Source organism: Ascaphus truei, chromosome 7, assembly GCF_040206685.1.
Source record: "Ascaphus truei isolate aAscTru1 chromosome 7, aAscTru1.hap1, whole genome shotgun sequence".
NCBI classification, from domain to species: domain Eukaryota; kingdom Metazoa; phylum Chordata; class Amphibia; order Anura; family Ascaphidae; genus Ascaphus; species Ascaphus truei.
Genome location: NC_134489.1, coordinates 43,424,563 through 43,441,155, shown reverse-complemented (window position 1 = coordinate 43,441,155; position 16,593 = coordinate 43,424,563). Strand labels below are relative to the sequence as shown.

The following is a 16,593-nucleotide window of genomic DNA, read 5'->3' as shown; positions in this document are numbered from 1 at the left end:
GTATCTAAAGAATTCTGTGTTAGGAATGCCTTTATCTGACTGAATCTGTGTAAATGTCTTAATAGTAGTTCAGCCTCCCATATCCGCTCTGTCTCCAGAGTATAAAGTCTCCCTCGTCCAGCCCCGGAGCAAAGTCAGGATTTCCAAACAATGGGGTCATCAGTGAGCTCCTAGTGGCCAGTGCACATCTAAATTTAGTTCCTTCCCAGAATGCAAATGAGGTGGTCAGAGAGGACAGCGGTCTTGAGATCTTCTTTAGTCTAGATTTTGGGTACCAAATTAAGCTGTGAATCTCTAATGGGCGCATAGCTCCCTCTCTATATCCACCCATCTGCGTAATTAATTTTTCCATTTTTAAAGCCAAAAAGTGGTTTTAGGAACTATGCACGAATTAACACTGCTCAGTTATCTATAACAGATGCAAAGGTCAGAAACGTTCAGAAATTGTAGTTGTTTTTATTTTATTTTCAAAACACCATTAAAAGCCACATATCACCCCAAAATTACATTCCAGTTAAACTCTAAGAGGGCGTGAAATCGCGCAAAGGTTTACAAGAACAAAAAAGGCCAGTGCGGATTTGAGAGTAGGATCCTCCGGCTGATATAATGTATATATAATGTGATATAATCACAGAGCAATTGGGATCTTAGAACCAATGGCAGCCTAGCAAGTTCATGGCTGCGCCCACCCGCCCAGTTTCGGCCACACCCTCCCGCGCCTACGATCGCTGCTAACAGACCACAGACCGCGGTTGTCAGCTGTGCACGCGCCGCCCGAACGCCAGGCGTGCGTGCAGCAGCCTCCAGCGGTACCTCAGGCTTTTTTCGCTGTACTTTTGCTCACGGGTCTCTATCCCGTCGGCCTGTCCCTCAGCTCTCTACTTCTCTTTATCATTCAGTTTCGCGCCCTGATTTGTATCAGACATGTCACTGACACGTTGAGTCTCCTCTTCCACACACTGCTGTCATTTTGCTTTGGCACTGAACATTGGTAACCTGCTCACCGCCTTATGCCTCAAACACCGTGAGGCCGCGCTTATAGCGCCGTCGCCGGAAAAATCAAATTGAAGTGACTTCCAGCGATCGCGACAAAGCCGTCGCGCCTACTATAAGCGCACGTGACGGCGTCAATACATTTGTTTTGACGCGACGTCGCATCGCCGGCACTATAAGCGCTGCCTTAGAGTGCAAGCTCTTTAGCGCAGGCCTCAACATGTATATAAATCCTGTGTACCATTAATGCTAGGGACTGGTGAAGCCGCGATGTGTGTATCACACCCCTATCCGCCAGCAACTGCCATGCAAGTCACACTCATGAAATAATCTCCTCTCATTCTTCCTGGCTTCAAATGTTTTGGCCAAAAGATTGAGCAAAATGACCCAAAGTTATAAGAAGAAAAAAACATATATATATTTTAAAAAAAACAAAAAAACAAGGTTAATAAAAACTGATTTCTCATATTCTAACGGCAGCAAGATGTTTGATCTCAGTATATTGGAAGAATCAGAATACTCCCCCAGAACGTCTGATTGCGAGGAGAATAAACGAGGTTATGAGGAGGGAGAGGCTGACAGCCCCCCTGCGCCACAGAATGAGATCCCTTTTCAAGATTTGGGAGCCTGAAAGTCTGGAGTCCTAAGATACGGATTTTGATTTGCCATCTAAATAAATCCCTCGGGAATAGCCAAGTAGAGGTTGTTGTTAAAAAGTGGCCCCCATAAAGCCACTCCTATTCCTCTGCAGACGGGTAGATTATTCAATGATGCAGACTGGTAGATGAAGATATTAACACTATGCTGTTTAATGTGTTTTGAAATGATAAGACGGTATTATGTGAGTAATACGATGGCCCCCCATGTTTCCCCACACCCTGCTCCCTTTTATCTTTCTGTACCCTCTCCCCGTATGAAACCCTTTGCCGTATTGGCGATGCGTTGGGCTTCTCGGGTTCTTCTTGGCAGAGTTTAGTCTCCGGTAATGTCAGACACGCACCCGTACTCTGCTCCTCCTCACCACCCAGAGGTGGGTTTATTCTTCATTGTAGGGTTTTACCTCTCATGCGGTAAGAGGGTGTATCACGCCACACCGGGTTCCTGGAGACTGAACACTTTCTTCTAGAAATTCAAGCAAACATTTAAGAAGCAAATCCCCTCAACTCCCCCTAAATATCTTAGTGACTGTTCCTGGTAACCCTTTGGAGAGCCTTATAACACAGTACCCCACAGAACGCTCCAGCACTGAAGGAGTTACATCACCTTGGAAACACAAATGACGAGTCACAATGCTGATAACATTTTATTTTGCATGCTGGCAGAATTCCATCAGGTACAACATACAATCACTGCATACCCCATACGTGACATGCCCCTGCCTGGCAGGGATGAGGTTAATTCCGTTAACACCAGTGAGAATGAATCTGTCATTATAAAAAGGATTTCCTGGTTGATACGGGAGACTTGTAATTTCAGTCCACAGCCCGGGGCTGAACCTTTTATCTGCTGGCTGCTCCTCACTCTGAGCATGTAATCGCCCTGGCCCGCCTGCACAGCAGGAGTGAGTATCCCTTAACTTAAGGTTGAATCATCAATTGAGGTGAGTCTTGGTTATTGGGCGGCGCGGGGGCAGTCAATGATTTGGAATGAGTTTTGCTCACTGAATGGCCGTCTCACTCGCTGAATGGCTGTCTTACTACACGGCAGTTTCACTCGCTGTATGAGTCTCACTCACTGGCTTGTGGTTTTGCTCACTCCCAGGATCACTCACCGAATGGCCATCTCACTCACTGGCTTGTGGTTTTGCTCACTCACTGAATGGCTGTCTCACTCACTGTATGAGTCTCACTCATAGGCTTGTGGTTTCGCTCACTCCCAGGATCACTCACTGAATGGCCATCTCACTCATTGGCTTGTGGTTTCGCTCTCTCCCAGGATCACTCACTGAATGGCTGTCTCACTCACTGTATGAGTCTCGCTCATTGGCTTGTGGTTTCGCTCACTCCCAGGATCACTTGCGTTGTTATTGGATTCCTTTTAACGTCATGTCTTTGCTACCGACACCTACGCCCTCTCCCTGCGGTGGATGTCCGCGAGAAGGTCAAGACGTGTGAATATCACGCTGCCAATATCCCAAACACCAGGCGCCCTAGTGATCCTGAAGGCCAAGCACCCTGGAATAACCCGTATCCCTCCCCAGGCGCGATAGTCCATCGCTAGCATGGTGGTAGGAAAAACCTCTCACTGCACCAAGAGCAGCAGGGGTGGGATTCGTAGCCATTCTTCACCCTTGGTAGCCCGTGTCTTTATAGGTCACTCCTGGAGGGGGCCAGCACAGCACTGCACACAGGGAAAGCAGAGCGGCTCTGCGCTTAGTCCAGTACCTCCTTGATGCACCAGCAGCAGAGCAGAAAGTACGCACACTCCTTCAGGCTCTGCAGCAGCGAGTAGCCCGTGTTAGTTCCCAGCACATTCTTGTACCTGGGCACCGGAACCGTCATGTCCCTCAGCGTCTGTCCCAGTGAGAAGGGAGCCAGGGGCATCACAGGGCGATGCGGCTCTGCGTGGCACAGCCCTGGCAGGAGGGAGCGCAAACTCTTCAGTGGAATCATACTGTGGCCACGGTGGGGGCGAGGGGTGCAATTTATCAGCTAGCAGCCGGCAGCACGAGCAGCGGCGGGACGGACAGGCTCATTGTGCTGGGAAAACAGCTGGAAGCTGCTCTATTCTCTGCCTTTGTAGCGCTCAACACAATAGGAGCCTGGACCCTCCCTGCCCCCCCCCCCCCCCCAATAACTGCAGCACAGAGTGAACCCTAATAAAATGTCACCCATTCACGGGGCCACTGGAGAAGCTATTATACCAAGGTGGCATTTCTCAGGGTGCAGCCTTTGTGGATCCGTGATTGCAATACCTGGGTGGCTGCAGCACACGGAGATTCTCTGGTAATCCCCCGGCCTTCCGCTCCTCATCCTTTCTCTGCCGGATATTTCAGACGAGGAAAGGTTTGTGCCATTGCAAAAGATGCAGAAGCCGGAGAGAGACTGGCACGGATCTCCCTTATACAATGAGTTTGGTATAGCTACCGGTGCATCTTTCAACATGTTAACCTTGCATCTTGAGAAACCAGCCTTGGTGGGGGGCACTTTGGGTGTAACCCTTTCACTGCCGAGGGGGCATGCCAGGAAGTAGCCAGTGACGAGGAATGGACACAGCGCTAATGCCACGTGCAATGTCAGGAGGCAATGCTGTCACTTGTCCCCTGGGGTGTGACAGCTGCTGACACAGCCTCTGCTACAAACGCTGACACAGGAGACCCACAGGAGTGATCAACAATGAGGCTTCGAGAGAAAACAAAAGTATGTACAGCACTGTATAATAGTGACAAGTATCTCTACAGTATATGTAGACTCCCAGAGCTCTTCTTTGTGAGCAGAAAACGTTGCTGCCCCGGGTGGAGGAATAGACAGACCTGTGTCAGTGTATTTATTGAGTTAGACGTGGGTCCCCACTGGCAGTGACTAATAACACTAATAATAACCCCAATACTCTAGTACTGTCCCCACTTCCTACTCTCTGCAACCCCCCTCCCCCCACAAACACCTCCAGTTCTCCCCGACAGTGTCAGTGCAAAGCCTCGCACACCTGCCCCCGGACACCACTGAGTGGGGAGGGGAAGGGGGGGCGAGCAGCCACCTCTGGGGCAGAATCTCTACTCGAAATCACAGCCTGGGGAGGCTTGCGGGCTGGCAAGAGAAAATAAAACAGACCATGAGAAAGCCGGGGGGTGCAGGAAAGAGGGGGCCACACACAGGGCAGAGGAGGAAGCAGCGAGGAGGGAGTCAGGGAGACCACGGGTGAGACACACTCAAATGGATCCAAAGATTTCCTATACTCATTATAATATACAGTATACCTTCATATTAACACTCACCACTGTGCACTGACATTGCTTATTATATAGGATGTATGTATGTTCCTTTATTGTGCAGGGGGTGCGTATGTTCCCTATTGTACAGGGGGTGCGTATGTTCCTTTATTGTTCAGGGGGTGCGTATGTTCCTTATTGTGCAGGGGGTGCGTATGTTCCTTATTGTGCAGGGGGTGCGTATGTTCCTTATTGTGCAGGGGGTGCGTATGTTCCTTATTTTGCAGGGGGTGGGTATGTTCCCTATTGTGCAGGGGGTGCGTATGTTCCCTATTGTGCAGGGGGTGCGTATGTTCCTTATTTTGCAGGGGGTGCGTATGTTCCTTATTTTGCAGGGGGTGGGTATGTTCCCTATTGTGCAGGGGGTGCGTATGTTCCCTATTGTGCAGGGGGTGCGTATGTTCCTTTATTGTTCAGGGAGTGTGTATGTTCCTTATTGTGCAGGGAGTGTGTATGTTCCTTATTGTGCAGGGGGGGTGGGTGTATGTTCCTTACTGTGCAGGGGGGCGGGGGGGGTGTATGTTCCTTACTGTGCAGGCGGTGCGTATGTTCCATTCGTAAGAGATGTTTTGCGTGCGTGTTGCATGTTTGCAGCAGGGTAACCAGGTCCATCTCGTGGTCTCTTTGCATGCACATGCAAGGCTCTGCTCACATCTGTGGCCCTGACACTAACACCGAAATATCTCAGAAGGACTCAGATAATGAGATACGTGACTGTAAGCTCTTCAGACCAGAGAACCCTCCCACATTACTACCATCCCCAGCTCCTGGTGACAGAGCAGTCTCTCTCTCTCTCTCTTCCCTTTGTCACGCTTGGGGGACAGTGGCTGACCAGAGACGTGTTATCAGGACACAACATGTGAGATTACACGCCTGCCCTGCTGTGTATGTCTGTGTGCATGAAGCTGACATACCACACACCATGTAAAAGTAAAAGGTGTTGGCTCAGTTGTAGGTTACAGACACGCTTATTGCTGGAGCGTCCTAGCAAGGAGGCAAGAGATGTCTGTAGCACTACAGGGGTTATAAACCCTACAGACCGCTCTGTCCCCGTGTGCCTGGTCAGAGGCCTGTGGACGGCACTCGCATGGTTAGGACACGCTGCACACATGTTAGTTTGAGGGGCCAGGAAGTGATGTCAGAGGATACATTACTTCCGGGAGTTCCGCTCCTCGTCCTCGTTCTCCAGCATGTAGGCCGGGCGGAAGCTCTCGATGCCCGCGGGGGAGGTGAAACGCAGGGTGGGATTCTTCACCGTGTTATCCATGCTGCCCAGGGAGGTGTAGCTGCACAGGGCAAAGAGACAGGGAGGGACGTCACAGAGGGGGAGTCTGCCCTTACCTGCGTGTGAGAGCTTGTATGTGCACATCTGGGTGTCCTTACCTGTGAGTTGAACAGATCATATGTGCGTGGTCTCACACAAATGTACCTGCCCGTCTGCGTGTTTCATACGTGTCACTGTGTGTGTGTTACACGTGTCAATGTGCGTGTGTTACATGTGTGGCGTTGCTCTCCTCACCCTTTATCGTACAGGATACAGTATGGAATGAACAGCGTCCGGAGGAACTCCCAGATATCCCTGTATGTCCAGTCCTACAAAATGTAAGTCCCTGAAATTAATTCCCTGCAACTCCCATCCCCTTCACCCCCTGGTCAGTAAGGGGCACACTCCCTCCGGCACCTTCATCCCCTGGTCAGTAGGGGGCACATTCCCTCCGGCACCTTCATCCCCTGGTCAGTAGGGGGCACACTCCCTCCGGCACCTTCACTGGGCTCTAAGGCTTCACACTGCGTACTGAACTGGTATGAAGCAGGGGGTGATAATTACAGCTCCGGGGACCCCATGCTTTTGGAGATACTTACCTCCTTAGGGGGCGCCGCTATCCATGCAGCCAGGAAACTTGTTGGCCTAACATAATGGCAGCGTTTAAATGTCCCATGTCACGCGGGCCAATAGGAAGCTGTGACATCATCCCTTGTGGCTTCTTGGCCTGCATAACCGGGACATTTACACTGGTGCCCCCTACGGAAGTAATAATCTCTGGAAGCAGGGAGTCCTCGGAGTGTAATTATCACAGTTCTGCTCCGGAGACCCCTGCTTAAATCCTGTAATTAATAAAAAATGAAACCTGGATTGTTTCTTTAAGGCCTTCTTATCCCAGATTTCTGCCTGCACCAACACACGTAGTGAGGAGAGGGTCACACGCAGTGGGGGGGTCACACGTAGTGAGGAGAGGGTCACACGCAGTGAGGGAGGGTCACACGCAGTGGGGGGGGGTCACACGCAGTGAGGGAGGGTCACACGCAGTGAGGGAGGGTCACACGCAGTGAGGAGAGGGTCATACGCAGTGAGGGAGGGTCACACTAAGTGAGGGAGGGTCACACGCAGTGGGGGGGTCACACGCAGTGAGGAGAGGGTCATACGCAGTGAGGGAGGGTCACACTAAGTGAGGGAGGGTCACACGCAGTGGGGGGGTCACACGCAGTGAGGGAGGGTCACATGCAGTGGGGGGGAGGGTCACACGCAGTGGGGGGGAGGGTCACACGCAGTGAGGAGGGGGTCACACGCAGTGAGGGAGGGTCACACGCAGTGAGGGAGGGTCACACGCAGTGAGGGAGGGTCACACGTAGTGAGGGAGAGGGCCACACGCAGTGAGGGAGGGCCACACGCAGTGAGGGAGGGTCACATGCAGTGAGGGAGGGTCACACGCAGTGAGGGAGAGGGCCACACGCAGTGAGGGAGGGCCACACGCTGTGAGGGAGGGTCACATGCAGTGAGGGAGGGTCACACGCAGTTGGGGGGGGGGTCACACGCAGTGAGGGAGGGTCACATGCAGTGAGGGAGGGTCACACGCAGGGGGGGTCACACGCAGTGAGGGAGAGTGCCAGACGCAGTGAGGGGGGAGGGGAGGGTCAGACGCAGTGGGGGGAGGGTCAGACACAGTGGGGGTAGGGAGGGTCAGGCGCCGTTGGGGGAAGGATGGTCAGACACAGTGGGGGGACGAGGGTCAGACGTAGTGGGAGGGGGGTCCCACGTACCAGCAGGGGGTTGACCCTCATGTACTTGGGCCAGTTGGGGTCGGTCAGGCACATGGGGGTGAGGGATCGGGAGTACGGGTCAGTGCGACGAGTTCCCATCAGCACGGCCTCCAGCTGAGGCTGCTCCGTCCTCAGATCCATCAGGGCCTGCTTAATGTCACCTTGTATAGTGAAGATCTGGAGGCTGTAACTGCAGGGAGAGGACAGCAGAGTCAGTGCAGGAACAGCACCCTCTGACCTCAGAGAGCCGGCACAGCACCCTCTGACCTCAGAGAGCCGGCACAGCGCCCTCTGTCCTCAGAGAGCCGGCACAGCACCCTCTGTCCTCAGAGAGCCGGCACAGCACCCTCTGACCTCAGAGATCCGGCACAGCGCCCTCTGACCTCAGAGATCCAGCACAGCGCCCTCTGACCTCAGAGATCCTGCACAGCGCCCTCTGACCTCAGAGATCCGGCACAGCGCCCTCTGACCTCAGAGATCCTACACAGCGCCCTGACCTCAGAGATCCTACACAGCGCCCTCTGACCTCAGAGATCCTACACAGCGCCCTCTGACCTCAGAGATCCTACACAGCGCCCTCTGACCTCAGAGATCCTGCACAGCGCCCTCTGACCTCAGAGATCCTACACAGCGCCCTCTGACCTCAGAGATCCTACACAGCGCCCTCTGACCTCAGAGATCCTACACAGCGCCCTCTGACCTCAGAGATCCTACACAGCGCCCTCTGACCTCAGAGAGCCGGCACAGCGCCCTCTGACCTCTGAGATCCGGCACAGCGCCCTCTGTCCTCAGAGATCCGGCACAGTGCCCTCTGACCTCAGAGAGCAGGCATAGCATCCCCTGACCTCAGAGATCCGGCACAGCGCCCTCTGACCTCAGAGAGCCGGAACTAACCTGTCAGAACTGAATGTACTGCACTATTGGAGTCCCTTCTGCGCCCGGGTTTTATAATTCCAGGCGGGTACTCCGTGCCGCTCTCGCCCACCTCCTCCTCACCGTTTGGTTGTGTCCTGCATGAACTGCTCCATCTCCAGGAAGGAAGACACAACGCGGATGTAGAGAACCTGCAGCTTGTCCTTCCGATCTGGGTACCTCCTGGCAGAGAGGGGCAGAGAGGGGCAGAGAGGGAGAGATTGGATGTGCCCATGTGTTCTAATAACATGTAATGTAACGCGCTGCTGCCCCCTGCTGGGGCTGTCTCACCTCTGCACGGCTGCGTGGAACAGGTGCAGCAGAGCAGTGCAGTCTTTGCCGCCGTTAAACCCCACGCAAATCTTCTCTAGGTTGTACTGGTCCAGGGCCTTCTCCACCGTGTGCAGAGCCGCGCACACCTTGTGCCCCAGGGGGGAACCTGCCTCATTGTAACAACATTATCACTGCACATGTCAGGTATGTACGTATGTACGTGTGTACGTGTGTATGTATATAGCGCCATTAATGTACACAGCGCATCACAGCAGTAATATACGTGACAATCATATAAATAACAAATAATACAAATAACACATAATGGGAATAAGCGCTTCAGACACAAGTAACATTTAGGAACAGGAGTCCCTGCTCCGAAGAGCTTACTATCGAATTGGTAGGAAGAACGTACAGAGACAGTAGGAGGGCGCTCTGGTAAGTGCATCCGCAGGGGGCCAAGGTTTATGTATGAGGTGTAAAGTATCAGCCATGGTGCTACTCATATGCTTCCTTAAGCGGGTGTGTTTTAAGGTGGATAGAAGGGGTGCTAGTCGGGTATTGAGGGAAGGGCATTCCAGGGGTGTGGGGCAATCAGTGAAAAAGGTTTAAGGCGGGAGAGGGCTTTGGTTACAGAAGGGGGTAGAGAGAAGACATCCTTGAGCAGAACGCAAGAGTCGGGTGGTGCATAGCGAGAAATTAGGGCTGAGATGTAAGGAGGGGCAGAAGAGTGTAAAGCTTTAAAAGTGAGGAGGAGAATTGAGTGTGAGATGCGGGATTTGATATGAAGCCAGGAGAGGGATTTCAGGAGGGGAGATGCGGAGACAGATCTAGGAAAGAGTAGAGTGATTCTGGCAGCAGCGTTTAGGATAGATTGTAGGGGAGACAGGTGAGAGGCAGGGAGGCCGGACAGCAGGAGGTTACAGTAATCAAGACTGGAGAGAATGTGGCTCTGTGTCAGAGTTTTAGCAGGCGAGCAACAGAGGAAAGGGCGTATCTTGGTAATATTGTGGAGGAAAAAGCGACAGGTTTTAGCGACCTTTTGAATGTAAGAGAAGAGAGAGAGAAAGAGAGAGTAGTCGAGTGTGACCCCTAGGCAGCGTGCTTGGGCTACTGGATGAATGATAGAACTTCCAACAGTAATGTGTAAGGAGGTAGTAGGGCCAGGTTTGGGAGGAAGAATGAGGAGCTTTGTTTTTGTCATGTTAAGTTTAAGTCGGCGGAGGGCCATCCAGGATGATATCGCAGAAATACATTCAGAAACTTTGGTCTGTACAGCAGGTGTAAGGTCAGGGGTTGAAAGGTAAATTTGTGTGTCATCAGTATAGAGGGGATATTTGAACCCAAAAGATGTGAATAGGTCACCTAGAGAGAGTGTGTAAAGAGAAACAGTCCCAGGACAGAACCCTGTGGTACCCCACAGAGAGATCGATAGAGGAGGAGGAGGCGTTAGCAGAAGAGACACAAAGTACGATGGGAGAGGTAGGATGAGATCCAGGATAGAGCTTTGTTACGAATACCAAGATTATGGAGAATGTGAAGGAGAAGAGGGTGGTCCACAGTATCAAAGGCTGCAGAGATTGTCGAGTAATATGAGCAGTGTAATGACCGCTGTCTTTGGAAGCATGGAGGTCATTCGTTATTTTAGTGAGGGCTGTTTCCGTGGAGTGAGCAGTGCGGAAGCCAGATTGTAGAGGATCTAGGAGAGAATAGGTGGTGAGAAAATGGAGCAGGCGAGAGAATACAAGACGTTCAAGGAGTTTAGAGGCAAAAGGCAGGGGGAAACAGGATGATAGTTAGAAAGACTGGTAGGGTCAAGCTTGTTGTTTTTGAGTAATGGTATGTCTGTTGCATGTTTGAAGGAGGTGGGAAAGTTACCAGAGTAGAGGGGGGAGTTAAAAATGTGTGTGAGCCTAGGGATTATAGTAGGAGCAAGAGGTTTTTAGGAGATGGGAGGGAATGGGGTCAAGAGGGCAGGTGGTAGAGGGAGAAGAGGAGATCAGCAGTGACACATCCTCCTCCGAGACAGCGGATAAAGAGTCAAGGAATGCAGGAGGAGTTAGGAAGAGGTGTAGGATGGGAGTGGGATACAGAGGGGATGTTCTGACGTATGGATTCCACCTTTTCCTTGAAATAGTCGGCAAAGTCCTGGGTGAGATGGAGGAAGAAGAACAGGTAAAAGAGGGTCAAAAGACATAGAAGAGTCGGCGTGGATTAGACTTGTGCGTGTTGATTAGTGAAGAAAAGTAGGTTTGTTTAGTCTGAGAGAGGGCAGAGATGAAACAGGCCAGCATAAATTTGTAGTGAAGGAAGTCTGCGAGAGTGTGAGATTTCCTCCAGAGGCGTTCCTCCGATAGTCTGGAAAGACCAAAGCTGTTCAGAGAGAACATTTTCAACTCGGTGTCTCACCTACAGACTGCGCCCTCCTTACTGTATCCAAATCAGTTTATAAATACGATAGGCCTGCAGTGTATGCAGGGCCCAAAGCCCAAAAGCAGTCTAATGATGAAGGCGGCAAAGGGTGGTGAGCAACATAAACAGAGCTGGCATTCAATCCAGGCTCACCCACTTCATAGACTAGCGGTAGACCAGTGATTTTCCACCTGGTAAGAACGTATTCTGACTATGAAACTCCCTGCCCACTTACTAATATATATATATATATATATGAAAAAATAGTTTGCACTCACTGTTTCTCAAATGAAGGCAGATGCTCGTCCCATATAGAAACATGTACAGGGTAACCAGGGAAATCCAGGTAACAAAGAGACAGCACACCGCAATATGATGAAGTAAATAAAGTGTATTAACAACACAGGGCAGCCAACGTTTCGGTCCTCAGGAAGGTCCCACTCTGAGGACAGAAACGTTGGCTGCCCTGTGTTGTTAATACACTTTATTTACTTCATTATTGCGGTGTGCTGTCTCTTTGTTACCTGGATTTCCCTGGTTACCCTGTATATATATATATGTATATACAGTGTTCGACAAACCTATACATTTGCACGCCCCGGGCGAGTGGATTTAACATCGTGGCGAGCTCCTGTTGGCCCAAGCAGCACACGTGTGGTACTAGGTGGCGAGTAGATTTTTTGGTGATTTGTCGACCACTGTATATATATGGGGTTGAAAAGCTTTCTGTGTTGTGGATAATGGACAATATTACATTGTAACATTTAATAACCTCTTATTGAATTATTCAATCTAAAAATATGGTGAGAGAATGAAACCAGGTGGTGAAGAATAAAAATACCCCCTTGTAACCTGGCATATTGGGCTGAAAAACACTGTTCTGAGAACTTCTTCTCTGCTACTATGTGATGAGCGAGTCCTTAACCAGAAGTGACAGTACCTGACTGGGCCAGGTGGTACACCTCAGCAGCGGCCTGTGACACCGGGTCCTTCACAAAGGGAACCACTACACCGGCCGGGAGACGCTGAATCAGGAAGTCACGCGCCTCCTCCAGCCGGGGCTCCGAATCCGAATCCAGTGTCAGCTGCACGCGGTAGTAGTTGTTGCCCCAGTCCGGGTACGAGCCGAGGCTGACGTGCTTCTGGAAGCGGGCATTGCTCTCCTCCAGCACGGCGGCAATGGACATCTCGTCTGCATTGACGAAGATCTCCCGGCAGTAGAAGCGCGTCTTCTCGTTGCGGAAGAGATGGTCCAGCCCTTCCAGCGCCCTCTCCATCAGCGAGGGGATGCCGGGGAAGACGTACACGTTGCGCACACTGATGAGCGGGTACTTGAAGCAGTCCCCTGTGCGCTTGTCCGTGCCGTAGTTCAGCCGCGAGGACTCGGGGATCCGTGCCAACTTCATCTCGGGGCAGCGGGCGTCCGACTTCCCGAAGAACTTCTGGACCAGGGAGACCAGCTCCGGGTGCGGGAACACCCTCTCTCCGAAGGCTTTAGCCACGGCCTCGAAGGTCACGTCGTCGTGGGTGGGGCCGATGCCCCCTGAGGTCAGGACGTAGGTGTAGCGGGAAGAGAAAGCAGCGATCTCGCCAGCGATGGTGTCCACATCGTCTGGGATGACGGAAATCCTGCTGACCTTCACCCCGATGGAGCGGAGCTTCTTGCACATGAAGAAGGAGTTTGTGTCCTGTGTGCGACCCTGAACAAAAAGAGAGATGCACAGCGCAGAGCATAAGATGGGTTGTTACACGGGGTTATTCGGAGCGCAGGAGTGGGTATGGAAATGTGTACGAGGACTGGGCTGTGGCATCTTTGTGCTGACCCGCAATCCTTGCTTTTACTGTTATAGAGTTTTATTTTTTCTAGATTTGAAAGAAGTTAAACTGGTGGTGAATGTAAGAGTCTCTGGTAGGTTGTTCCAGTTTTGGGGTGCACGGTAGGAGAAGGAGGAACGTCCGGGTACTTTGTTGAGCCTTGGGACCATGAACAGTCTTTTGGAGTCTGATCTCAGGTGATAAGTGCTGCAAGTGGTAGGGGTGAGGAGCTACCCAGCTACCTGAACAAGCTCCTCACCCCTACCACTTGCAGCACTTATCACCTGAGATCAGACTCCAAAAGACTGTTCATGGTCCCAAGGCTCAACAAAGTATCCGGCCGCTCCTCCTCCTCTTACCGTGCACCCCAAAACTGGAACAACCTAAAGGAGACTCTCACATCCACCACCAGTTTAAGTTCTTTCAAATCTAAGGCTGTCTCACATTTTAACCTGGTCTGTAACTGTTTCATACGCTCATAATATATATTATCTCTAACTGTGCACGCAATGTCTTGTATATAATGTATACCCTGTTCATTTATGTAACTGTATTTGTAACCATGTATTATTTGTTTTACTCTGTGCCCAGGACATACTTGAAAACGAGAGGTAACTCTCAATGTATTACTTCCTGGTAAAATATTTTATAAATAAATAAATTAAAAAAAATTCTACGCTTATGGTAGGTGAGAAGGCATTTTATTATACAAAACGTGAATGCAACTTTAAGTCTCCATTCCGTTCCACTTTACGTGTAGGCAGTTTGTGTATTTAATCTTCTCGTCCTATAAAGGGCTTCACCGGGTCAGTGATAGGCAGTTGCAATCTGGATCACCCAGAGAAAAGCAGACACGCCACTCTCGCAGAGCCGTTTGTGGGTCCAATGTTTCAGTCTACTGATCAACATTCAGCAGAACAGGAAACACTGATCCTTACAGAAGTACATTGGTGGAAAGAAGGCGCCTGTGCTGCCAATACAAATGACTTAGTACGTTATTTATTTGCAACTGTACGACACTTCTTTCCATTGTTAATATGCAAACTCTCTCCTTTTATGGGCACATATGTAGGCGAGGGAAAGCCAAAGGCAGCCTTATGTTAACTTGTAGCCTGCGCTGTACAATAATAATAATACTGTATGTCTTTGTACACAGAGATTAAGGAATGAGCCACAAGCTGTGTGTATGTCGGTCTCACCTTCAGAATCTCATCTCCTATAATGATGATACCTGCGGTCACCGATCCCTCGCCAGCCGTGTAACTGTCAGCAGAGGCCGCGCTGCATACGCTGTTGGAAGCCATGGGAGGTGATAACTGCCGCTGCAGGGTCCCTAATCGAAGCACGCTCCGGCTGAGGCGAAGGGCACTGCATACAGACATGAGCCTCATTCACTGCAGGCAAGGAGCGCCCCTCCTGTAACAAGAAGACAAAATATCCGCTTGACTTTACTTGTTTTAAGACCATCTGAGGCATTATTTAGTGGCGGGTTTTTATACCCTGCCTGGAGGAGGGGCTCTGACCTGTAGATCCATAATGATCCTTTTCTTTTATGTGGAAGTTATATGTTTTTATGATTTAATATATATATATTATTTTGTGATTAAATAAAATCTTTGTATTTTCTTTCTTGCGCACCCCCCTCCTCTTTTAATTGTTGTGTATCTTTAAAGAGAACCCTGTGCGCAGCAGAACTGGGATGCTGGTCTCTGCCTGTCAAACGTTTCAGCCTCATTCACAGCCAGAAGCCAACAACTTGGTGCAGAGCTGGGTTACAGGACCCACCCACAGCAAAGGGTTAAAAAAAAAAAAGAAGTGTGACCACAAGGCAAGATCAAACAAGGCAGCGTTTGTCTCTGTACCCCATTAATGCTAGCAATCAGGAAAGGCAGAGAATGTGTTTTGCTTTATTCTTTATATAAAAGAAAAAAAAATATCTGAAAAAAAAAAACAACAAAAAAAAATGTATGTTGAGTGCAAACTTAATTTGCAAAAACATCAGCCTTGTAACTAGCTCAGGATGAAGCTCGCACGGAGAGAAGTGTGGGTGGGGATGGTGTATCACTGAACACGTTTCCTTTCATCAATTGGACAATGATATAGATGCAAATCCATAGCATACAGCGTGCCTGAGATGAGAATCCACAGGGAGCGCAGGAAAGGATCTACAATCATTATTTTATTAAGCGTGATGGCGCAGATCCAATAAATGGGGCTCTCTCTGTGATCGCGCCAGAGCGACGCTTTCACTGTATAGAATTTATGCCTTAGTTTCTTTATACATATCAATTCAATTTTGGTTGGTGTCTATAAATATACACGACTAAAGCGAGCCACAAAAGGCATTTAGAAAGATGTATTTAAAGGATCTTCCCATACATAGATAGCATTTTCATATCTTTTCCTACACCTATGAAACGCTTTTCCACTCAATATTTCTCAAGCACCTTGTTCTTTCTCTTTAAAGCCTAGCTGAAAATTCACCTATTACAAGCATCTCAATAAATTCCCTGCACAACGGACTCCAGAAACATGTGACCCCGGCAAGTTTAATAAAATGCACATTTATTCCTACTGCGTCCAAGTCTTCCACTATAGCACTTAGATTGTAAGCTTTTGTGGGCAGGGCTTCCCTTTACATTGACACTTAGTTGGAGCTTGTGTACTTTGCCTTCACTGCATTAAACTCTTGTAAAGCGCTGTGTACATCGTTGGCACTATATAAATCATGCATACATGGCATTTGTTTACAGCCATGCAGCGGTGCCCACAAACCCTACCTCCTGTCAGACATAATCTCTTGGACGTCATGAGCAACCGCCACTTTCACCCACTTCAAAGACACGGGCAATGCCACGTGACCAGCCCCGGCAGCTCTTATAACCAGTCTCCTGTAATATGCGCGCTCAGAGCAGCAGCCACGTGGCGGCAGCAGCGGCACCTCTCACCTCTTCCGGAGTCTGTGCAGACTGCCGAGCAGCCCTGCGCGGGCACAAACCACGCCCACAACTCCCATTGGGTAGCACCACCGCCAGTTTTCTTTAATGGCGATGTGATTGGTTGCCGATAAGTTGTTGCTGAAGGCTAATCACGTGAGCGTGGTTGCTATGGTCTCCTAAGAGATGTTCCCCCGGGAACTGTGCTCCTGGGATGGAAAGGTTCCAAGTGTTTACAAACACTAAACAGGCCAAAAAGCAGCCATTGAGCGTATGATGCTCTAG

At 50.2% G+C, this 16,593-nt stretch overlaps 1 protein-coding gene across 6 annotated transcripts; it reads right to left on the bottom strand.

Moving 5' to 3' along the window:
* Positions 1-3,356: 3,356 nt before the first annotated feature.
* On the bottom strand, positions 3,357-16,443 carry FLAD1 (flavin adenine dinucleotide synthetase 1). 6 transcript variants are annotated; one of them, XM_075608111.1, is made up of 9 exons: positions 16,321-16,443; positions 14,572-14,788; positions 12,498-13,257; positions 9,164-9,311; positions 8,957-9,055; positions 7,961-8,150; positions 6,441-6,514; positions 6,076-6,207; positions 3,357-4,739 (listed from the first exon to the last, which is right to left on the bottom strand). In XM_075608111.1, the coding sequence occupies exons 2-9, from the start codon at positions 14,761-14,763 to the stop codon at positions 4,706-4,708; spliced, it is 1,629 nt and encodes a 542-aa protein (XP_075464226.1). In that variant the 5' UTR covers positions 14,764-14,788; positions 16,321-16,443; the 3' UTR covers positions 3,357-4,705. The 6 variants fall into 6 exon arrangements, 5 of the variants coding, with proteins under 5 accessions (XP_075464226.1, XP_075464227.1, XP_075464225.1 ...); XM_075608112.1 differs by having other exon boundaries at positions 16,207-16,331; XM_075608110.1 differs by lacking the exon at positions 16,321-16,443 and adding an exon at positions 16,153-16,314.
* Between the last annotated feature and the right edge of the window lie 150 nt (positions 16,444-16,593).